The sequence below is a fragment of the Ogataea haglerorum genome (assembly GCF_019207285.1).
Source record: "Ogataea haglerorum isolate 81-453-3 chromosome Unknown 81-453-3_NODE_5_length_632335_cov_97.011461, whole genome shotgun sequence".
In the NCBI taxonomy this organism is placed as follows: domain Eukaryota; kingdom Fungi; phylum Ascomycota; class Pichiomycetes; order Pichiales; family Pichiaceae; genus Ogataea; species Ogataea haglerorum.
In genome coordinates this window covers 535,822-557,055 of record NW_025065155.1, presented here as the reverse complement: position 1 = coordinate 557,055, position 21,234 = coordinate 535,822, and the positions used below count along the sequence as shown (strand labels likewise).

The 21,234-nt window shown below is 56.1% G+C and overlaps 14 protein-coding genes across 14 annotated transcripts; 8 read left to right on the top strand and 6 right to left on the bottom strand.

Annotated features, from left to right (window-relative positions):
• Window positions 1–77: 77 nt before the first annotated feature.
• Window positions 78–1,268, top strand: KL911_002262 (uncharacterized protein; the record flags this gene model as incomplete). The annotated part of the gene is made up of 1 exon (XM_043197312.1): window positions 78–1,268. One exon carries the CDS (start codon window positions 78–80, stop codon window positions 1,266–1,268), a length of 1,191 nt encoding a protein of 396 aa, XP_043055267.1.
• Window positions 1,269–1,348: 80 nt separating this feature from the next.
• On the top strand, window positions 1,349–2,200 carry KL911_002261 (uncharacterized protein; the record flags this gene model as incomplete). Its single annotated transcript, XM_043197311.1, has 1 exon — window positions 1,349–2,200. One exon carries the CDS (start codon window positions 1,349–1,351, stop codon window positions 2,198–2,200), a length of 852 nt encoding a protein of 283 aa, XP_043055266.1.
• Window positions 2,201–2,313: 113 nt separating this feature from the next.
• KL911_002260 (uncharacterized protein) lies at window positions 2,314–2,742 on the bottom strand (the record flags this gene model as incomplete). The annotated part of the gene is made up of 1 exon (XM_043197310.1): window positions 2,314–2,742. One exon carries the CDS (start codon window positions 2,740–2,742, stop codon window positions 2,314–2,316), a length of 429 nt encoding a protein of 142 aa, XP_043055265.1.
• Window positions 2,743–3,110: 368 nt separating this feature from the next.
• On the top strand, window positions 3,111–4,126 carry KL911_002259 (uncharacterized protein; the record flags this gene model as incomplete). Its single annotated transcript, XM_043197308.1, has 2 exons — window positions 3,111–3,480; window positions 3,750–4,126. The coding sequence occupies 2 exons, from the start codon at window positions 3,111–3,113 to the stop codon at window positions 4,124–4,126; spliced, it is 747 nt and encodes a 248-aa protein (XP_043055264.1).
• A 182-nt stretch (window positions 4,127–4,308) lies between these two features.
• KL911_002258 (uncharacterized protein) lies at window positions 4,309–5,982 on the top strand (the record flags this gene model as incomplete). The annotated part of the gene is made up of 1 exon (XM_043197307.1): window positions 4,309–5,982. One exon carries the CDS (start codon window positions 4,309–4,311, stop codon window positions 5,980–5,982), a length of 1,674 nt encoding a protein of 557 aa, XP_043055263.1.
• Window positions 5,983–6,314: 332 nt separating this feature from the next.
• KL911_002257 (uncharacterized protein) lies at window positions 6,315–9,698 on the bottom strand (the record flags this gene model as incomplete). The annotated part of the gene is made up of 1 exon (XM_043197306.1): window positions 6,315–9,698. The coding sequence occupies one exon, from the start codon at window positions 9,696–9,698 to the stop codon at window positions 6,315–6,317; it is 3,384 nt and encodes a 1,127-aa protein (XP_043055262.1).
• A 313-nt stretch (window positions 9,699–10,011) lies between these two features.
• KL911_002256 (uncharacterized protein) lies at window positions 10,012–11,045 on the top strand (the record flags this gene model as incomplete). The annotated part of the gene is made up of 2 exons (XM_043197305.1): window positions 10,012–10,187; window positions 10,343–11,045. 2 exons carry the CDS (start codon window positions 10,012–10,014, stop codon window positions 11,043–11,045), a joined length of 879 nt encoding a protein of 292 aa, XP_043055261.1.
• Window positions 11,046–11,103: 58 nt separating this feature from the next.
• On the top strand, window positions 11,104–12,233 carry KL911_002255 (uncharacterized protein; the record flags this gene model as incomplete). Its single annotated transcript, XM_043197304.1, has 2 exons — window positions 11,104–11,540; window positions 11,603–12,233. 2 exons carry the CDS (start codon window positions 11,104–11,106, stop codon window positions 12,231–12,233), a joined length of 1,068 nt encoding a protein of 355 aa, XP_043055260.1.
• Window positions 12,234–12,369: 136 nt separating this feature from the next.
• On the top strand, window positions 12,370–13,319 carry KL911_002254 (uncharacterized protein; the record flags this gene model as incomplete). Its single annotated transcript, XM_043197303.1, has 2 exons — window positions 12,370–12,519; window positions 12,603–13,319. 2 exons carry the CDS (start codon window positions 12,370–12,372, stop codon window positions 13,317–13,319), a joined length of 867 nt encoding a protein of 288 aa, XP_043055259.1.
• Window positions 13,320–13,342: 23 nt separating this feature from the next.
• Window positions 13,343–14,263, bottom strand: KL911_002253 (uncharacterized protein; the record flags this gene model as incomplete). The annotated part of the gene is made up of 1 exon (XM_043197302.1): window positions 13,343–14,263. The coding sequence occupies one exon, from the start codon at window positions 14,261–14,263 to the stop codon at window positions 13,343–13,345; it is 921 nt and encodes a 306-aa protein (XP_043055258.1).
• A 176-nt stretch (window positions 14,264–14,439) lies between these two features.
• Window positions 14,440–15,741, bottom strand: KL911_002252 (uncharacterized protein; the record flags this gene model as incomplete). The annotated part of the gene is made up of 1 exon (XM_043197301.1): window positions 14,440–15,741. The coding sequence occupies one exon, from the start codon at window positions 15,739–15,741 to the stop codon at window positions 14,440–14,442; it is 1,302 nt and encodes a 433-aa protein (XP_043055257.1).
• A 331-nt stretch (window positions 15,742–16,072) lies between these two features.
• Window positions 16,073–16,858, bottom strand: KL911_002251 (uncharacterized protein; the record flags this gene model as incomplete). The annotated part of the gene is made up of 1 exon (XM_043197300.1): window positions 16,073–16,858. One exon carries the CDS (start codon window positions 16,856–16,858, stop codon window positions 16,073–16,075), a length of 786 nt encoding a protein of 261 aa, XP_043055256.1.
• A 126-nt stretch (window positions 16,859–16,984) lies between these two features.
• Window positions 16,985–18,697, top strand: KL911_002250 (uncharacterized protein; the record flags this gene model as incomplete). Its single annotated transcript, XM_043197299.1, has 1 exon — window positions 16,985–18,697. The coding sequence occupies one exon, from the start codon at window positions 16,985–16,987 to the stop codon at window positions 18,695–18,697; it is 1,713 nt and encodes a 570-aa protein (XP_043055255.1).
• A 52-nt stretch (window positions 18,698–18,749) lies between these two features.
• On the bottom strand, window positions 18,750–21,098 carry KL911_002249 (uncharacterized protein; the record flags this gene model as incomplete). The annotated part of the gene is made up of 1 exon (XM_043197297.1): window positions 18,750–21,098. The coding sequence occupies one exon, from the start codon at window positions 21,096–21,098 to the stop codon at window positions 18,750–18,752; it is 2,349 nt and encodes a 782-aa protein (XP_043055254.1).
• Window positions 21,099–21,234: the final 136 nt, after the last annotated feature.

The window sequence follows — 21,234 nt, the reverse complement described above, 5'->3', positions numbered from 1 at the left end:
GCAAGGGCTGTCCGTTCACCGTATTTAAATTAGCTATATATATCTACTGCACGCCCCATCCCTGGATCGTAATCATCATGTCTTCGAGCGTGGCCTACAATCCGTTTGAAGAGTTCGCCAATCTCGCACAGTATGATCTGCCCAATGAGATGTTCTCCTTTGAGGACGAGCTCCTGGTGTCCCAACTTCCTCTCCAGCTGCCGGCGGCCACGTTGGCCGACCACGAGCCCCAATATTACAGCTCTGGCGCGTTCGAACTTACCAGCGGCTACTCGTCGCAGGAGGAGAGCGTGTCGACCGTGGTAACGACAGAATCCGTCCGGCCTCAGACTGCGTTATTTCCGCCTGCGAGCGCATGCACTCCTCCGCCCGAAAGAGCTGGAGACTATATTTCGCGAAGAGAGAGCCTGGACAGCGAGTTCGACTTCTTGGCGTTTGGCAGGGACGAGCTGGCCATTCCGAGCGAGCTCGGCGACTGCGAGGAGCGGAGCGAGGTCGACTTGGGCGCGATCGAGTCGAAGACGTATCCACTGGTTCGCGGGCTGAATAGCGGTGGATCCACGACCAAACCACCTCCGCCAGACAGAACGGGGCGGTCGCAGTATCTCAAGTGCAAGCTGTCGATTTTGGACGGCGACGAGGAGGCCGTGTGCTTGCCCGAGTGGGGTGAGGACGAGAAAGCGGACAAGCGTCGCATCATCCGCATTGAGCGTCGGCAGCGCAGAAACGAAGTTATAGTGAGCTTCCACATTCTTGGCTCTGCAGATCAGCACGAGACACGGCCGGCGCCGGACGGAGTCGATGTTGTGGAGGTGTCGTGTTTGGAGTGCTACCAGAACCTAGATTACTCGGAGGACGACGACACCACGGTGGTGACTCGGGACGGAGTGGAGTCCCTGAGCCGCCAGTTCTACATAACCAGCGTGGAGGTTATCAAGATTGTAGAGCTGCTGATAGGCAGCCAGAGCACGAGCCAGAAGGAGCGTCGCGCAGAAAGAGGTCGCATCAGATCGAATCTGGTGCCATTCTGGTCGAAGAAGCCCATCAGCTCAAAGAAGGTGGCGTCTTCCGACCCGGACGGGGAGACTGTCGGGAAGACAAACGCAGACCTCCGGAACGAACTAGCCCAGAGAATTATGAGTTATGAGACGAGAAAGCCTCGTCGGTTCGACAAGGAGGTGAGGGTTCTGGAATGGCGCAAGCTTGTTCCGGCTCTTCGGCGCGCGTTGCAGAGCTATTACGTCAAGATACCGAACGATGCACTATAGACACTCGATAATCGATAACACGCCTAGCTATTAATAATTAGTGCGACGCGAACTGAAAAAATTAAAAATTCCCTACTTTTATGGGCACCACCTTGTTGTCCCTGCTGGATCCCAAAGAACCGCGCAGGACGAAAATTGAGTCTGTGGACGCCGTCGTCGACTTCACGCCAGGCAACTTGTACGACATCGCATGCGTGCCAGGCACCATCGCGCAGTGGGATATACTATTCGGTCTTCTAGATCATGGCACACGATCCGCCATCGTCAGCGCCCATTCCCATATTCCTTGGCATAACTTCAAGGGAGACAAGACCAACATCGATCTGTTCCGCGTTGACAGTCTCACCAATCTGATTTTCCTCGTGCAAAACCTGGATTTTTCCCCGTATAAACTGGTGATTCTCGATGATTTCCATTCGCTATACCAGTTTGCACTGACAAACCTCCGAGACAGACGCAGGAGCGAAACCCAGCGCTACAAACGAGACGCCAATGGACACAGAAAAGACCAGCAGAGCCCCTCGCGCAAGCTCCAGCTGGTGATCCAGAGTTTGCTGCTTCTACTCAGCAACGAGTGCCAAAAACATGACCTGATCGTCATAACCACGGGCAAAATGGTCAACATGAGCCAGAGATTTTTCTCAAAGTCGCGGCCGGCATCCACACAGGAGGAAGAGGAGGACACTTCCGTCTTGCAGCAGATAATGGTGCCCATACTGCCTCTGAACGGCCCCTGGTCGGGCCAGTACGCTAAACGTTTGGTGCTCTATAAAGACTGGGTCAAAGACGGGAACCAGGCCGGTCTGGACAAATCTCTGACCATTGTGGACTACATACAGCTGATGGAGAAAAACCAGATGCGTGTGTGCCCGCAATTTCTATGTATAGCTTCCAACAATGGCGAGCGGACGCTTCAGTCCGGCTGGTGGTGATGCGACTCATTTAGAAAATTCAGGAACGAGATGTGGATTGTGGCTAATTGGTAGGTGGTGTCGGGAGTTATGTTCCTGGTGGGCCAAGCCAACAATAACCCATATTACTTAGCTCACGTCACGGGCGCGGGAAGCCTGGCACTGTGTATTCTTGCCATGGCGAGATTTCTAGTAATTACCATGCGCACATACGAGCACCTCGTATTGCGAATTAAAAATCTTGTTTGTAATGGGCGTAAAATATTACTCATCGGCTCTGTTAGTTGGCCCAACGTGGCGCTCTGATCGTCGTCGCATTTGCCTGTCAAGCATACAACTGGGAGCCCCTGAGGTGTGCTGACCAATCCGGGTCCCCAAGTAGTGCCCGATTGGGGAAACTCGTATGTTTTCCCTGAAACATAGAGCTCGATTGTGTCATTTGCGGAACAGGTGGGGGGTATATTCCCCGAAGTATCTAAAATATGTCTAGAACAAGTAATCTCTCGAGCACCATTGCCCAATGCGGTAGTTGGATAAGTGGAAGAATTTTTGCAACTAAGCATTCTTGTCGCCCAAAATAGCATCAAAACATAAGAGTTGACCCGGCGCCGACCCTTGGTATTCTAAAAAAATTCTTCAAACTACTAATAATAGTACATTGTCGTGCAGAACTCAGCAATCTAACCTGAGATTGCGTTTGGTACAATCGTGCGTTATTTTTTTTCTGTGCACCAACAATAGACCAACAATGCCAAATCTCAATTCATAGCAACTGCTCAGATTTTTTGTTTACCTTTAGAGGCACAGGTGAATTCTTGCTTTTTCCAGAAAGGGACCAAACCCAATGTTTCGGGAGGTATAAAATGGGAGCGTCCGCTACGCAATTTCTCAACTAACTTTGTTAATTCAATCGTCTTTCGCTTAATTAAAAATGCAATTCAGAACTTTGGCTCCACTTGCTTTGGCTTCCGCTGCTTTCGCTGCTTACTCTAACGGTACCGTCTCCACCATCACCTACGAGACCACCGTTGAGGAGGTTGTTACTGCTTTGACCACCTACTGCCCAGAAGCCACCACTATCGTCACCAACGGTGAGACCTACACTGTCACCAGTGCCACCACCTTGACCATCACCAACTGCCCATGCACTAAGGAGGAGGTCATCACCACCACCACCGTCACCACCGTCCCAACCACCTCCACTGGTGTTTCCTCTGTTGCTCCTTCTTCTGCTCCAGTCATCTCCACTGCTGAGAACGCTGGTGCTAAGGTTGGTGCTGCTGGTTTGGCTGCCGTTGCCGGTGCTGCTGCTTTCTTGCTCTAAGCATCTAAGATCTATAGTACCCATAATAAGCGTTTTTAATTAATCGATTAATATCTTTGGTAAACACATGTAGTCTGCTCACTGCTCGGAACTACGGTCTCCTTCCCCTCTGCAGCTTGCTTATGTAATCGCGTCCTCCGCCGTTTGTTTTGCTTCTCTATGAATATTCGGCTCTCCGCTCTGGTGCGCTCGCAGCTCGAGCGGCTGCTCCGTCTCGACGGCGGCGCGCTGGCCGTTGACCAGGAGGCCGCGCTGACGCTCAGCCTGGCGCTGGCGCCGCAAACGGTGCTGGCCGCGCTGTCGTATCTCGAGAACGGCGACTGCGAGATCCGCCGGTTCCGGAGCGAGACGCTGGTCGTCATCTCGCGCGAGGCACGGTATCTGGTCGATCTGGAGCGCCAGTTCTGCTGCTGCCGGGAGAAACTCGAGCAGGGCTGGTGCAGCCATCTGGTAGGCGGCGAGCTGGCCAGAATCCACAGAGACAAGCTGGTGGCGCAGAGTCTGGTGGCGGAACGGGATGTGTCGGACGTGGGCGAGTGGGCGCGGCTACATTCGGAGAGCGTGCTGAGCATGGCCAAGGGCGCACCGTAGGCGGCCCTGCAATTCTGTGTTTACGCGTGTAGAGGTGTTGTACTCTGAAAAATTTTCGACCCACCACAAGCCAGGAAAACTGAAAAATCTCTTGTTGAACTGGACCAAAACATGCAAAATATCTGATTCTCACTAATAAGTATTGGAATTTAATTGCATCTATAGAACAGACTTTCACATATTAGCATCTTCACTCGCATGTCCATAGCAGAAAATGTCCGAACACCATACTGATCCCATTGCACACCTATCAGAGCCGGACAAGGCAAAGTTTGAGGCCCATCTTGTCAGATCCAGCAGCTTCCGGTTCAAATGCACCACGCGCTCAGGCAAATGGCACACAATCGAGTTCCCGAGGTATTTTGGCACAGACGAGGAGGAGTTCACCAAGTTCCGATGGAGGGCGTTCGCCCACAGACGAGCGGTCACCACCCCACCGCCCAAGCCCAAATGGACCACCGCGGCCACCACAGTCAAGCCTGCCGCGATGAAATGGAGCGCCGTGGTCCAGGAGGGCCTTGAGATCAACAAGAAGCCCAACGGCGTGGTGCCGGCGTCGATCGCCGCTGATGCCTCCCTCAAGCCGCTGGGCGTCGTTCTCCTAAGGCTCATGTACGATACGCAACGCCTCCCACAGCACGCCGGCCTGGCGCCGCACGGTCTGGTCAACAACGGCAACATCTGCTACATGAACGCGGTCTTGCAGGCGCTGTTTGCGTGCCGGCCGTTCAGCCAGATGCTCTATGCGGTCCAGCACCTGAGTCTGGGCCAGCTCGAGTCGCACACGCCGATCATGGACGCCCTGGTGGCCCTGCACGACGCCTTCAACAAGCCCTCGCCGGAGGTTCTCACGCCTACGGGATTCTACGGCAGCATTGCCAGACTGCCCCGGTTCAGCCATCTCAAATGGGGCAGGCAGGAAGACGCCGAGGAGTTCCTGGGGTATCTCCTGGACGGGCTGCACGAGGAGTTTGTGGACAGCATCAAACGCCTAGGCGAGAGCGACATCGCCGACCTGGTGGCCTCCATCAAGGACCCGCAGACGCTCAAGACGCTCAAATCTGCGCTGGAAATGATCAAGACGGGCCAGGTCAACGGATCGACAGAGAAAGAGGACAACGGGTGGATGGAGGTCGGCGCGAACCAGAAGATGGCGGTGAAAAGACAGGTCGATGTCAAGCCATCGCCCGTTGTGCAGATGTTTGGCGGTCATTTCCGCTCGGTTCTGCAGGTGCCGAACAACAAAAAGTCGTCCATCACCTTGGACCCGTTCATGCACGTGCAGCTCGAAATCAGCGACAAAGACATCAACGACTTGTACACTGCATTTGAGAAGTTCGCCACGGTGGAGGAGATCTCGTACGGAGACCAGACCGCCAAGAAACAGAACCTCATCGACAAACTACCGACCGTGCTCATCATCCACCTCAAACGGTTCTCGTTCGTGGCCAACGACGACAGCAACGAGAACTTCGACGACTACGAGATCGTCTCCTCCAAACAGCGCAGAAACAAAACCTCTGCATCGCACACTTTACCGCCTGTCCCTACACATACAAAGACCCCTGAAACGGGCGGCCGCATTGAAAAACTGCACAAAAAAATCGAATACCCGCACAGGCTCACGTTGCCTGCCTCCTGTATATCCCCGAACGTCATGGAGGAGCCGACATACAGGCTCACGGCCGTGGTGTACCACCATGGCCGTTCCACAGAAGAGGGCCATTACACTGCGGATGTTCTGGGAGCAGACGGCAGCTGGACTCGTGTGGACGACACCCTTGTCACACGGATCAGCGCCGACGACGCTGTCGAAAACGGCCATGGCGGCGGGGCCACCAACGGTAAGAGCGCGTACATCCTGATGTACGAAAAGGCAGGTGTGTAAGTATCTACTAATTATCTAATTTATCAACGGTCTGTAAATATTTTCGCCTATGTAAGGGCGTTGCACAGGTTTTTCATGCACGTGATCTGAAAGACGTGTCCACCGTGCGAGCAAAGTGACACTAGGCCTCTGGTATTGTGGGCAGCTCTACCGAGCTAAGCAGTCCGAGTTCCGAAGCGACCGCTCCTAGCCAAAGCAGGCCCGCGGTACACAATTACAAAACGTTATATACATTATCCGTTTACCATTAGACCTGCCTGACCCTTCACCTGCTCCAGGCGGTAGATGTAGTACATTTCGGGACTGCTTTCTAGCTGGGCGCACCCGCCCTATCAATCCACTTTTATCTTCAGCTGCTCCCTTTGCAAGTGCTGATGCTTTAGGGAGATGACTCCCCCCTCGTAGCCGTCCATTTCGTCAAAAATAGCGCCCCACTCGTACTCGCCCTTCTCCAGAAACGCGACCCCGAGAACGAACTCCCGCGATTCGTTGGGCAGCACGGGCCGCTCAACGCTGAACTGCAGCACGCCGTTGTACAGGATCTTCTTGTCCATTGACGCAAATACCGACTGGCACACAGGAACGTGTCGCAGCATGCCAGCCACCGCACACGAGTTCCTGTTGGTGAGTCTCAGGCGGATGCTGTAGAACTGGTTCAACTCCAAGGACTCGGGATCGACGACCCGGTCCTCGGTGTCCAGCACGTCCAGAACCAGTCCAATCTTCTCGACCTCCAGCGCGTTGACCATCTTGGACGAGAAACGGATGCTTCTGATGTCGATGATGCCTGCTCTTCCGGCGTAGATGGAATTGCTGTTCGATTCTGAGATCTGCCACCGCGCGCGCAGCCGCTGCAGCAGCTCGTGCCGGTACCAGAACGCGTGCTTGACAAAGCGCTGTTCCGGCTCCGGCGTTTTGGTGTCAAGGATGAACTGTTTGTTGCGCAGGCTTGGGACCCGTCGGTTGAGGTACTCGTAGTCGAAATTGATTCTTTTTATCGGGATCAAGGTTCGCGCGTTTTTCTTGCTCTGCAGCACGATCGTCGTCGCGTAGGTGTCCTCCGGCGGGTCTTCGATCGCGTCGTTCGACTGCTGGAACTCGGGGTCTGCCGAGCCTTCCAGAAGACACTGGAACGTGACCGTCATCTCCTCTGTCCAGGAGTTCATGAGGTCGAGCGCAAGCAGACAGAAGTCAGACATCTGGTGGCCCCGGGCCACCATTTTCTCCAGATACTTCCAGGTGGCGCCCTGGTTGGACTCCGAGATCCTCGTGGACGACGAGAGCGGGATGATGTCGCAGCCCACGAGCTCTATGCTGGGGTAGACGGTCACGTTGACTGGGATGGTGAGCTTGCGGAAGAAGTTGGTTGGCGACGCCTGTTTCCGGTGCGAATACTCCAAAATCACGCTGGCCTCCTTCACGCCCCGCTTCCCCCAGATCTCCATCTCGAGCCTGAGCTCCTGGCCCGGCCCGACCCGTGCCACCTCGTCTTTGTTCAGGATTTTGAACGGCTTTTTTTTGATCAGGTAGTACTCGATCTCGTACACCTCGTTGGGCGGCAGGTTTTTGTTCTGGAGCAGCTGGTTCAGCGGCTCGATGGTCGAGTCCAGGAACTTCGTCGTCAGCTGGTTGATCTCGACGTTCGACGCGTTCTTCATCACGATGTCAAAGCGCTTGCACTCGCCTTCGAGTAGCATGATCCAGCGATTGGGCAGCTTGACGTCCACGAGGCTCAGCAGCGGCTGTTCGTAGAGCACCGGCACCGTCAGCGACCGGGGCCTGTACTCGGGGACCGGGTTTTTCGCCGAAGTGGGCTGTTTTTCCAGCCACCCGAACGTTCGCTCCTCGCAGTTGCTCACCACGGCCGAAATGCCAGTGATTTCCATGTTCCCGTGGCTCAGAGGCACCACGAACACAGATACCGTGGTCTGCGCGCGCGGCTTCAGCGTGACCGACGTGTTGGACGTTCCCGTGACCCTGCTCTTCAGATTCAGCTGTGTCTTGACGGGGAACCCGTTGGTTGCAACCTTGATGTTTTTCACCTCCAGCTCAAAGAGGTACGGGTTCTGCAGCACTATGGCCGCCTCGCACAGCTCGTCCTGGATCAGCTTGTCTTTCTGAAACAGACTCACGTTCTGCACGAGGTGGTCGTCCCAGTAGGGGTACGCCTCGTTGAGCTGGCACAGAATGCCGAATATCTGAGACTGCTCGTTTTCTGGCAGCAGCACGTGGAAATCGCGCAGCAGAAGACAGCCGTACTTAGCAAGCCCCTTGTGATGCCGGATGTGGTGGCAGAAGCGGAACACCGAGACAAGCACTTTTTTCTGGATCTGGCTCGGTGGCTTGTGGCGGTCGATTCCGTACACTTGCAGCACCGAGTCGAGCAGCTCCTCCAGCTGTCCGTCGTAGGACTCCTCCGCAATCAGCCGGTGCTTGAGAACAAGCTCCAGCAGCTCGCGGATCAAAAACGCTCGCTTTCTTCTCATATTCAGTCTCCCGTAGACATAGATCATGGAGTTGTAGATCTGGTACTGCTGTGCAGGCGGGAGCTGCGCAAACCGGCTGTTGAAGATGTCGCTCGTGATGCTGCAAATAAGCTCCACGCTGTCCTGGACGTCGACGGAGCTCAGATAGTCGATGTAGCGAAGATTGCTCTCGCACAGCACCATCTGCGGAGCGTAGTCCTCGGGCGTCTGCAGACTCAGCCTGTAGTATGCGAAGGACTTGTCGATCGCCTTGATGATCAGACTTTCGACCACCTCGACCGAGTACACGGCACTTGTTGGCTGCGCCGGGAAAACGTTGGCTGCCTGAAAGGACGGCCGTGGCGAGACGATCGGCGACTGCGTCGTCTTCTTGACGTTATCCAGCAGGGCCAGAATCTCTGCCGGCAGCTGAAAAGGTGCCTCCAGCTTCACCAACAGCGCCATGCACAGGCCCAGTCCTTCTAACCCCGACGCCAGCCACAGATAGTCTCCAGCGTACTGCAAGTTCAGAATACTCTCGCAAAACTCGGCCAACGCGCTCCTGAGGTTGCCCGCCAGCAGGTAGAAGTTCGCGTACAGCTTCTGGCGCCGGCCCTTGTTTCTATGGGCCCTAATTTTGTCCTGGCTCTCGAAAGAGCTCGAGATCCGCTTCTTCGCAGCGCCGTTTGCAACGCTGCCGCTGGCAATCCCAGGCGACCTCAGAGTCACGTGCTGGTACGCAGACACGTAGACAGAAAGGTTCCCGAGAAAACTGGACGTCACGTCGCAGATCACGGTCTCGATGTTGGCCGCATCGCTACGGACCGCGAAAACGTTCGGCACGGCGCTTTTGTAGTCCTTTGGAGCCCCGAAAACCAGGCTGTAGTGGCCCAATGCGCTGGCATGCCGGGATTTGAGGTCCTTGTTCAGAGACAACAGCTTTCTGTCGTCCAATTCCTCGGTCCACTTGATAATGCCTATGGTATTGAACACTTTGCGAAACGGCTCAAAGTCGAGCAGAAACAGCTGCGAGGCGTCCTGGTCGTCCGTCGTAAAGTCGTACGTCACGTGGCCCTGGGGATACGCCTGCGGGTTGAACAGCCCCGCGCACGGCATCACGTCCACCAGTCTGACCTCTGCAACCCGCTGCAGCGAGGACATGCAGGTCGCGAACTCAGCCCTGTCGAGGCCATCCTGAGGAACCACCTGGGTCCTGATTCGCGCAGGAGCCGTGAACGCGTAGGTATTCATCAACGACGAGGAGGAAAGTTGAGAAAGAACGGTTTGAGAACGCCAAAAAAATATTCACAAAACAAAAAAAATGGACGAGTTGGGAGTCGAACCCAAGACCTTTCGCATGCTAAGCGAACGCGCTACCAACTACGCCACACGCCCAGTTACGTGGGGGAAAAACGTGGGGATAGGCTATACATGGGTGCGGTATGGACAGGAACTAGCGGTGGGTGCGCATGGGGAGAGTGGGGGGGGAGGCGGTGGACGGGCCGAGGAGGCAGGGGCTCAGCAGAGTGCGCTCTGAAATATATTTTATCTATTTTATCTATCTATGGCATCAAATAGCAGCTGTGCGGACTCGGCAGTCAGAAGGTCTCACTCGGTGCGTGGCGAGCAGGCATTGTCTAGTGGACACAGAACCGCTGTGCGGTGGTCACACTCGCCCTTTAGGTCTACTTGGGTCAGCTGGGTCAGCCCGTTTCGGTCTCAGGGTCTCAGGGTCCGAGGGTGGATACCCAGGTTTAAATAGTTATAAAATTTAATTCTCAATATTTCGATTAGTTTCGATTTTTGTTTATCCATGGACCTCAACCTCGATAATTTGGCCGCCGTTCTCGCCACTGCCTCGGGAAAACAGCGCGGCGCAGAGCAGCAGGCCGCAGAGGCCCAATTGAAGCAGTGGGAGACGGTCCCGGGCTACCATTTTCTGCTCCAGTCCGTGTACCTAAACACAGACCATCCCCTGCAAATTCGCTGGCTCGCCATAATCTGTCTCAAAAACGGCGTCGACAGGTACTGGCGGTCGACCCGGGTGCACGCCATCTCGAAGGAGGAGAAGGCAGAGATCAGAAAGCACTTTTTCGACTCGCTGGAGGAGTCGAACGACCAGCTCACTATCCAGAACGCCCACGCCGTCGCGCGCGTTTGCAGACTCGACTTCCCTGGCGAATGGAGCACCGTGTTCGAGGAGATCGCCGCAGTGCTGGACACGGCCACCGCAAACATCGTCAAAGTGCACAACATGCTGCTCATCACCAACCAGGTCCTCAAGGCTCTTGCCTCGGTGCGGATCGGCAGAGCCCGCGCAGCGCTGCAGAACAAAGTGTCGGTGGTGGTTCCGCACCTGGTGCGCCTGTACCACGTGTTCTTCAGCCACTGGACCGCAGACGGGAATTTCGACGCAGCAAGCATGGAGGTCGGGTATCTGTGTCTCAAGAACCTGCGGCGGGCCGTGGTGGACGGATACGAGTACCCGCACCGGGACAGTCTTGTGGTGGAGTTCTACGAGGTGTCGTTGCAGCATTTGCAGAAACTGCTGCTGCTCCACGAGAGCTCTCAGCTGCCGCTGCTCGAGAGATATATTAAGGCGTACGTCAAGCTGTACGCGAACCTGGTGAGCGACAACGTTGTTGCGTTTGTCCTGATGCCGAACGCGTACGAGATCTTCATGACGATGCTGTCGCTGCTGGAGTCGAAAGCCAGCGACATCTACAACAGCGAGGAGAACGAGTTCTGGGAGCAGCTGGCCATCAAGATGATACTGGTGCTGAAAAGACTGACGGCTTTTGGGTTCAAGAAGGGCGCCGTGATGCTCAAGCAGAGAAACGACCAGCAGGAGGTCGCGGCGGCGGCCAAGGCCGTGACAGAGCGGTTTTTCCCGCCGCAGCTCGTGCAGAGCCTTGTCGACCTGCTGATCACGTGGTACCTGAAACTGCGGCCCGCGGACGTGGCTTCGTGGACGCTGGAGCCCGAGGAGTGGGTCAACGAGGAGCTGCAGCTCAGCTGGGAGTACCAGATCCGGCCGTGCGCGGAAAACTATTTCCAGGACCTGGCCGTGTGCTTCAGGCCGCAGCTGGGCGAGTTCATCCTGCGCAAAATTGAGAGCACGCTCGCGGACGGCGCCGTGGACGTTCTGACGAAAGACGCGGTGCTGGCGGTGTTCCAGCTGAGCGCGAGCGCGATCAGCGAAAACTGCAACTTCGACCAGCTTTTCCGCAGCTATTTCCTGCCCGAGGCGCTGAAAGACGCTCCCGTCGAGAACAAGCTGGTCAAGCGGCGCGTGTGTCTGATCGTGAGCGAGTGGCTGTCAATCCAGTGCTCCAAAGAGACCAGGCTCGAGGTGTACCGGCTGGTGCTGCGGTTTCTGCAGAACACAGACATCAACGACAAGGTGGTGCGTCTGACGGCCGTGCAGACGCTGCAGCACCTCGTGGACGACTGGGAGTTCCGCAAGCACGACTTCCAGCCGTTTTTGTCGGAGGCCGTGGCGCGGATGCTCGAGCTGCTGCGCAGTCTCGAGTTCACCGAGTCCAAGATCTTCGTGCTCAAGGTTCTGTCGCTCATTTTGGAGCGCACCAACCCGCTCGTGTCGGAGAAAGAGCTGCTCGACATCATGGCGATCGTGCCGGCGATGTGGGACGAGTCGAACAACGCCAACGAGATGATCATCAAGAACTCGCTGATGCGCGTGCTCCGCGACCTGACCGCCGCGCTCAACAGCAACAGCAGCAAGGCGCACCCGATCGTGCTGCCGCTGATTGCGCTGTGCTGTGACGACAAGTCCGACGTGTACACGCTGCTGTGCGAGGACGGCCTCGAGCTCTGGGAGGCGGTGCTCAAACACCTGCCTGTGACGCAGGCTGCTCCCGAGGAGCTGGTCAGGCTGTTCCCGCTGACGGTCAAGGCGCTCATGAACTGGACAGAAATCCTGCCTACGGTGCTCAAGCTCGCACGCTCCTACGGTATCTTGAATTATCAGCTATACGAAACAGAGACCGGGCTCGAGATCTTCAAGATCCTCGGCGGCTACCTCAACTCGATGCGCGACGACGCCGTGTACGTGACGTCGTCGCTGCTGGAGGCGCTGTTTCTGCAGGTCGTCGACCCGAGCCGGTCGCAGCTGGTGGCGCACTTGGCGGAAAGCGGACTGTTCTTCGAAATGGTCAAGTATCTGACGAGAGAGTCGCAGACGCCCAACTGCGAGATCAAAATGGCGCTGCCGCTGCTGCGTCTGCTGCACACGGGCCCCGTCCACTTCCTCAGCATGCTCGGCACCGTGTCGGACTCCAGCCTCGCCGTCCAGCTCGCGCAGCTGGTCGACTCGCTCATCAACCTGCTCAAGCTGGTGCACGATGCGAAAATCAGGAAAATCTTCGTGCTGGCGCTGCTGGCGCTCTATGCCCCGCCGATCTTGACGCAGTACTGCGCTCAAGACCCCAGCGTCGACCTGGAGTACCAGCTGCTCAACTCTGGGAGCCAGACGGGCATAAATTTGGTGCTCTCGAAAAACTTCAACAGGGTCATGTTTCTCGTCACACACCTGCTCGAGGAGGTCAACGAGAACGCCGACGGCGACTGCGAAGCGTACCACAAGCCGTCGTCGTACGACGACGACGACCTCACACTGATCGACTCCGAGCCGGAGGAAAACGAGTACGCGCAGGAGTTCAAGCTGCCTCCGTCCGCAGAGCAGCTGCGCTTCAACGAGCTCGTGTTCAAGCTGGACCCCGTCCACAGAGTCAGCACCAAACAGCTTCTCAAGTACCAGATGGACCAACTGGCGGGTATCGACGGGTATCAGCAATTAATTGCGTCGGTGGACAGAGAGACTTTGGAACAGCTGCAGATGATGATGAATAAATAATGTACCATAAAAAAATCAGCTAGCCTTCGCTTTCTGACGAGTTGCTCGAGGGACGCGAGTAAGGATGCGATCTTACTGTTCGCGAGGCGTTGTTGCGCGTGGGCCCTCCAGACCCTGTTCTATCTGGAGTCTGCGCTCTTTCCTGCGGTTCCGGAGCAGGAGCCTCGGGGCCCGTGCGTCTTCCCATCGAAAAACCTTCTCCCTGCGCAGGGAAGTTGATTGGGGGGTCGCTTAGTGCATAGCCCGTTCTGACCGGGCCAGACCAGCTAATAGGCACAAACGTCTCGGTCAAGGCGACAGGGTAAAACACCAGGCTGAAGCTCGGGTTCGGCGACTCGGTCATTTCTGGCGCGATCTCACGTCGACAGAGGGGGCACGAAACGTTGCTCTTGAGCCACTCGGCCACGCAAGCCTTGCCAAATATGTGGCCGCATTGATCGAGCTTCACGGGGTAATGCGCATCTTCTAATTTGTCCTCGGCTTTGGCAGCCGGCTGAGCATGCAGCTCCTCGCCGGGGCTGTACGTCACTTCGCGTGTGGCTGTTTGGTCTGTAGGGAATGCAAGGTCGGGGTCGGAGGCTTCGTAGCCGTCGAAGAAGGAGGGCAAATTATCGGCTTTCTTTTGTTCTGTCTGTGACTCATGTTTCTCTGCGTACTCTTCGAACGGCTCGAAACAGATCGGGCACTGTTTCTCTGATTCTGGCAGTTCTGCGAGCGGAATTGGCTTCAAAGAGTCGATGGCGTCCTTGGTGGCGTGCTTGTGCTTGGAGGGCCGGTTGAGGATCTCGACGAAATTGCGCATCATCAGGGCAATGGGCGAGTCGGAGGAGCCTTGGGTCTGCGACGTGCGATTGAACTCCAGAGGAAAGATATCAAAGGCGAACGAAATGCCCGGCGGGGTGTTTTGGTTGGGTTGGGGTTGATTATTGTCGTTATTCATTTTGACAAACTTTATTTTAGCTCAATTATTTTATTTATCTAGTCGATAGCTTTTTCTAGAAAAAAATAATTAGTAAGAGACTGTCGACGCGTCGACAGAGAGCGAGCTGGCCTACCATAGCTATATTAACTAAATAGTTGCGAAAGAATCGGCAGGTGGCAGAGGCGAAGAGCAAGCTATAAGTACTGGGCTCTAATCTGGTTGGCCATGACACGCTCGTTATCAGGTAGAATGTCGATTTGCTGCGGTGTCAGCTTCAAAACCTGGACAATCAAACTGGCTTCCTGCTCGTTGATATGCATTAGTTTGTTAATGGTTTCCCGTGGCAAACCCTTCCAGTCAGGGTTGACGTTGTCGAGATTGACAGGGGAAGGAGTGGTAGCAGGAGCCTGTTGAGTGGACGCAGGAGACGGGGTTGACTGGTGCGAGGTCGGGTTGAACGGAGAGTATGTAGGCGGCGCAGCGCTGGAGCCGGCTATTGGAGCGACAGCCGGCTCTGCAGAAGTAGCCTGGGGCTGTGCAGACATCGATTGGTTGATCACGTCGAGATCAACGACGCCCATCAGGAGCAGCGACTGGGCGGCAGCCACAGCCAGTTTTGGGTTGGAGTGGAGGATCTGGGCGGCTTCGGCGTAGTTCGGCGAAGGCCCGGACACAATGAGTTTCAACTTGGCCAGCAGCTCAATTAGTATTCCTGGAGGAATAGTAGCCAGCGTCTCCGAGACCTTGTCCTTGGCGTAGATTGGCTGCTGCGACTGTTGCGGAAGCGGCAAAAATTGGGATGCCATCGACAGGTTGGTGGGAATGAACTGGGACGACCCGTTTGCCTGCGAACCGGTCGACTGTTGTCTGTTGAACTGCTGGACCACATTCCCGATCTGGGTCATGTCCATTCCGTTCGAGATCATCTGGCTCACCATCTGCTGCAACTGCGGGTTGGAGGATATGGTGGCCAACATATCGCTGTTCTGGCCTGCAAACCTGCTTCCAAACGGATTGTTGGCCGTGCCGGAAGGCGTCGAACCCGACGAGTTGGAGGAAGCGGCTGACGACGGAACGGCCTGCTGGTAGGTGTTGTACTGCGGCGGTAGGTTTGGGTTTGCAGTCAACATCTCCTGCGGCAAGATGACGTTGGATGGGAGGAAGTTCCGGTTGAGCTGGAGCTCCGGCTTCTGGCCCGGGACGGGGTTTCTGAGGCCCTCTTTGGACAGCTCGATTCTGAGCTTCTTGCGGCCCTCGATCTTGATCTTGGACAGGATTTGCAGCGCGTGGGCAGCCGCGTCCGGCGTTGCATACTCAACGAAACAGAACCCTTTGTTTTTCGAAGCGTTGTCCATCATACAACGCACATCAACAACAGGACCAGACCCGCAGACGACGGACTTGATGATCTCGACGTCCCAGTTGTAAGGGATAGCGCCCAGGTACAGCACGCACGAGCTGTTGTTGGCGGCTTGCGGTTGGGGTTTGGTCGACATGGTGAAGACTCGCTGTATGTACAAATTGGCCCTCCAAGGATCCCCTCGCAAAGAAATATCGGCGTTGGCAAGAATCTCTATGTGTTTTTGTTTTTTAACTAGTGAATCGCGTCGTATGTCAGTACAGGAAAATGTTAGCTGTTATGCTCAATAGTACATTTCCTCCTGGCCCTGACTTATAAACTCCTTTCACTGGTTTTGTTTGAACTTGAAAATTTTTTTTTCGATGAAAAATTTAGCGAGGGAGCTTCTTGCGCGCGTCCACCGCAGGAAAAAAAATACTCAACCCGCAACACAGTGACTGTCATGGCCACATTTTTTCCATTACTCTCTACAAATACATTTTGTACCGTTTCTGGATCTCGCGATACAGCTCCTGCTGGTCCGCGGCCACCTGCTGGATCTCTGCCTCGCTCATCGCACAGATCGTCCGGATAGCCTGCACCTGCTCTGCGTCCAAGGAGTTGAGCGGGTTCTCGGGCTCGGCCGCCGGAGCCGAGTCTGGCTCTTTCTGCTCCTTCTGCTCCACCAGGATGTTTTTGATCTGTTCCGCGTCGCTCAGCCCGAGAATCATCGTGGCCTGCACCAGCGCAAACAGCAGCTGCGGATTTTTCTCGAGCAGCAGCGCCATCAGCTGCGGGTGGCTGTCCGACATTATCTTCGCGTCTTTTACCAGATTATGTAATCTGTTTTTATCCAGCGTAGCGAGCGCCGCGTTGACCTGCTGGTTCAGACTGTCCATGCTCGAGTTCGCCATGAGCATCCCCGGCGGCAGCGGCGGGATCTGTTTTTCCAGCTCGGCCCATTCGCTCGACGTTTGCGACTTCATCGTGTTGATGACCGCCTGCTCGCTCGAGAAATTGCATTTCAGGTACCTGTTGCCGATCGCGTAGTTGTTGAGGTTCCGCACAGCGGACCTGGCCGTTTCTATGTCCTGGTACTCGATGAAAGCGTAGCCCTTGGATTTTCCTGTTTCGCGGTCAAACAGCAGCTTCGACGACACCACCGGCCCCACGGACCGCGCAATGTCGAGGATCTGGTCCTCTGTCTGGTCGAACGGGATGCCCCCGATGTATATCACCCTGCTGGGCTCTAGCCCCCCGTAGCTGTCGACCATCTCTAGACAAAAATCTGGCATAGAAAAATAGAGAATAAAACGCAGGCAGGTGCACCCCTGCACCACAGAGGCCGGCCTTGGTTAAATACAGTGATCCCACCCACAAATTGTTGGCAATTTAATATCATGTCGTTTGCGATTTCAGAAGTGCCTACGAAGCCATTCACTGACCAGAAGCCAGGAACGTCTGGATTGCGGAAGAAGGTCAAGGTTTTCCAGCAGCCAAACTACACGGAGAACTTCATCCAGGCCATTTTCGACTCGATTCCAGAAGGCGCCGACGGGTCGACTCTGGTTGTCGGCGGAGACGGAAGATACTACAACGACCACATTGTGCAACTGATTGCCAAGATCGGCGCCGCGAACAAGGTGAAGAAACTGATCATTGGCCAGAACGGTCTTCTGTCGACGCCAGCTGCCTCCCGGGTCATCAGGACGTACGGTCCTAACGGCGACGGCAAGGAGGTGACCGGAGGTATCATTCTGACTGCGTCGCACAATCCAGGAGGACCAAACAACGACTGCGGAATCAAGTACAACCTGGGAAACGGAGGACCGGCACCGGAGCCCGTCACCAACAAGATCTACGAGACCTCTCTGAAACTGGAGTCCTACAAGATTGTGAGGGACCTGCCGGAGGTGGATCTGTCCACGATTGGAACAAAGACGTACGGGCCATTGGAGGTGGAGATCATTGACTCCACCGCTGCTTATGTGGCTATGATCAGGGAGATTTTCGACTTAGACCTCATCAGGTCGTTTATTGCTAAAAAGACGCCTCAAGGCTTCAAAATTCTGTTCGATGCGCTGAACGGAGTTACGGGTCCTTACGGCAAGGCGATCTTCGTGGACGAGCTGGGGCTGCCCGAGTCGTCGATCCAAAACTACGTGGCCAAGCCAGACTTTGGCGGATTGCACCCGGACCCTAATTTGACCTACGCGCGGACCCTGGTGGACAGAGTCGACGCGGAAAAAATTGCATTTGGTGCTGCTTCTGATGGAGATGGAGACAGGAACATGATCTACGGAGCCGGAGCTTTTGTTTCTCCTGGAGACTCGGTTGCTATTATTGCGGAACACGCAGAGTGCATTCCATACTTCCAGAAGAACGGCGTCCACGGCCTGGCCAGATCGATGCCTACCTCCGGAGCGCTCGACCTCGTTGCCAAGGCCAAGGGTCTGAACATCTACGAGGTGCCTACCGGATGGAAGTTCTTCTGTGCGCTTTTCGACGCCAAGAAATTGTCGATCTGCGGCGAGGAGTCTTTCGGTACCGGCTCCGACCATATCAGAGAGAAGGACGGTTTGTGGGCCATTGTGGCCTGGCTGAACGTGCTGGCTGCTTTCGAGAGGGACCACCCGGAAATCGAGCCAACGATCGCCAACATCCAGAAATCGTTCTGGAAGAAATACGGAAGAACTTTCTTCACGAGATACGACTACGAGGAGTGCGACAGCGCAGACGCGGCCAAGGTGATCAATCTGTTGCAGGAGAAGGTCGACCAGGGCCACGGGTTTATTGGCTCGGCGATAGGAAGCTGCGGCAGGGTCGTCGAAGCCGCCAACTTCTCGTACACGGACCTGGACGGCTCTGTGTCGAGCAAACAGGGCCTGTACGTGAAGCTCGACTCTGGCCTCAGGTTTGTCGTCAGACTGTCCGGCACCGGCTCGTCGGGCTCCACGATCAGACTGTATCTGGAGAAACACTCTGCGGACGTGTCTGACGAGAACCTGGCCAAATCCTCGTCCGAATTCCTGGCCTCCGACATCCAGAGCGTTGTCAAGTTCCTCAAGCTGCAGGAGTTCATCGGCAAGGAGGAGCCGGACGTGAGAACCTGAATGCATTCATTTAACGCTACTACGTAGCCGGATAACTAGTTTCTAATATTACTTAGTCTGTCCACAGCCGGGCCGTGTGGTCCGCCCCCGCGGTGAAAAGCCAAGGCTGTGCAGGGTGCCAGCACACGTTGAGGACGCCCAAACTGTTGACCACCTTGTGGCCAGTGAGCTTTTTCAGCGGCACGAGCAACGGGTTGCTCATGAGGTCGTCGTAGACGGTTCCGTGGAACACGTGGACGGAGCCGTCGTCTGCGGCAGAGCAGAACAGCGGATACCCGCCCTTGTGGTAGGCCACGGCCCGGACGGCCTTTTCGTGGTACCGCAGCGTCTTGTACGGCGTGGCGCTCAGGTCCAGGTCGTGCCACAGCACCCTTTTGTCGTACGAGCCGGCGAGAATGTGGTCACCGCCGCGCGGATGGATATCCAGGCACGAGAGCCATCTGGCTCCCGGTAGCAGCTTTTTCTCCAGCTGCTGCTGCTGCAAATTGTAGATTCTGATGTACCGCTGCGACATGACAACGAGCACCGGCTTGGACGGGTGGAACTTGGCGTCCATGACGATTCCCTTGCTTTTTCTGAACGGAGACTGCGTCGCGTGCCGAGACAGCTGGTGGATCAGAACCGACGTCTTGTTGCCTCCTTCGGGCGCGACTGTGACGAAATAGTCGCCGCGGCGGTGCCACGAGACTCTTTTGAACGTCCCTGCGGCGGAGCCGCCCCTGGAGGTGCGCACTACCGCACAGACACCGTGCGCGTACTGCTCCTCGCTCGGCTTGTGCCACACCGCAGCCAAGGACTTTCCGGAATTCTCGCCGTCCTCGCCCTCCACAGTGTCGTGGCCCGTCTTGGCGTATCCCCAGCCGTCCTCGACGAGCAGCTTCGACCGGTTTTCGAGCTCATAGCCGAAGATCGGAGGCACCAGCAGGAAAATCGTCTCTCCGCACGTGACCGCGAGCAGCGCGACGTCGGGCTTGGGGTTCCACTCGAGCGCCTCGACGTGGTCCTCGTCGTCCTCGACTATCGCGTACTGGTACAGCTCTCTGCCCGTCAGCACCTCCCACACGCGCACGGTGCCGTCGTCGGCGCCCGTAGCCAGCCAGTTGCCGCTAGGGTGCACGGAGAGCGCGCGGACGCGGCCGGTGTGGCCCTCGTAGACGGTCGACGTGCGCACAGGGAACGGTTTCAGGTCCTTGGGCGACGGCAGCTCCGGGATCAGCGACTCCGGGTCGATGTTCAGCTTCTGCTTCCGCACACGCGGAGCCAGATACAGGTCCAAACACCGCTCAAAGCGCTCCCGCACGCTTTCCTGGTAGCCAGGCACTTTGCGCAGAGCACCGTACTTCTGCGGCACAAAATTCCGCTCGCGCTCGCTGGGGTCCGTCTCCTCCCACCGTTTGCGCTCCTCCTCGCTCAGCAGGTACTCCTCCGGCGGGTTGTAGCTCTCCTCGTTGGTTGGCGGAGGCAGTTTTGGAGCACGCAGCGTCATCACGTGGTCCTGGGTGTTGTCGACGTCGCCGCCCCAGAGGTCGAAGTTCAGCTCGTCCTCCTCTTCCTGCTGCTTTTTCAGGTGCGGCGGCACAATGCGGCCCTCTCGGATGGCCTTCACGATCTTCATGATGCGCTTGGCCTCGTGTTTCGACGGAACGAAACGTCTCTTCGGCTCCGGCACAGCCGTCAGCGGCATCGTCTCTGTCTTGCTCGTGAACCACTCAATCGTCGGCTCGTACGGGTTCACGCTTTCGTCGGGATTCTCGTTGCGCTCGATTTTTCTGATCAGCTCCAGCTCCTCGGCGCTGATATTCAGCGAGCTTCCCGTCTCCTTGTCCAATAGACCAGTCCAGCCCTCTGGCAAATCAATGCTCTCCAACAGCTGGTCCAGCGCAGAGCCCTGGGCAGGCCGCATGATTCTCTTTCCGTTGATGTCGTAGCCGATGTGTGGATACTCGTCGTAGGCAGAAAGCGGCACGTTTCCGATCGTGTTTGTCTCCTCCCTGTCCGAGTCGTCCGAGTCGTAGACCGGGTCGATCTCGGGCCTCAGAATCCGCTCACGGCCGTCAGAGAACTTGGTTCGCACCTCTCCGTTGGCCGAGCTCGACGAGCTCAGCGTCCGGATCTTGATCCCTGACAACCTGTCTGTGATCGACGGCTCCTTTGGCTCGTCTTCGTCCTCTTCCTCGCCGCTTGAACCTTCGGCCAGAATCCTGTTGAACTCTGCGTCCGAGTCCTGGTCCTGGCCCTGGTCCTCATCAGCACTCTCAAACTGCTCGCTTTCGCTATCTTCTTCACTCTCGGCTCCGTCCAAAAGGCCCTCCACCTGTAATTCGTCCTCTGAAGACGATTCTTCGGCCGCCTCAAGCTCACGCTTGCGCTCGCGCACAGGTTGCGTTCTGGTTCTAGACATTGTAGGACCAAAATTTTTTACAAAAAATTTAAAAAATATAGAAAAAATATGCACAGTGAGATCAGAGAAAAAAAGCCCGACGCGGGGCTCGAACCCGCAGCCTTGTGATTAAGAGTCACACGCTCTACCGATTGAG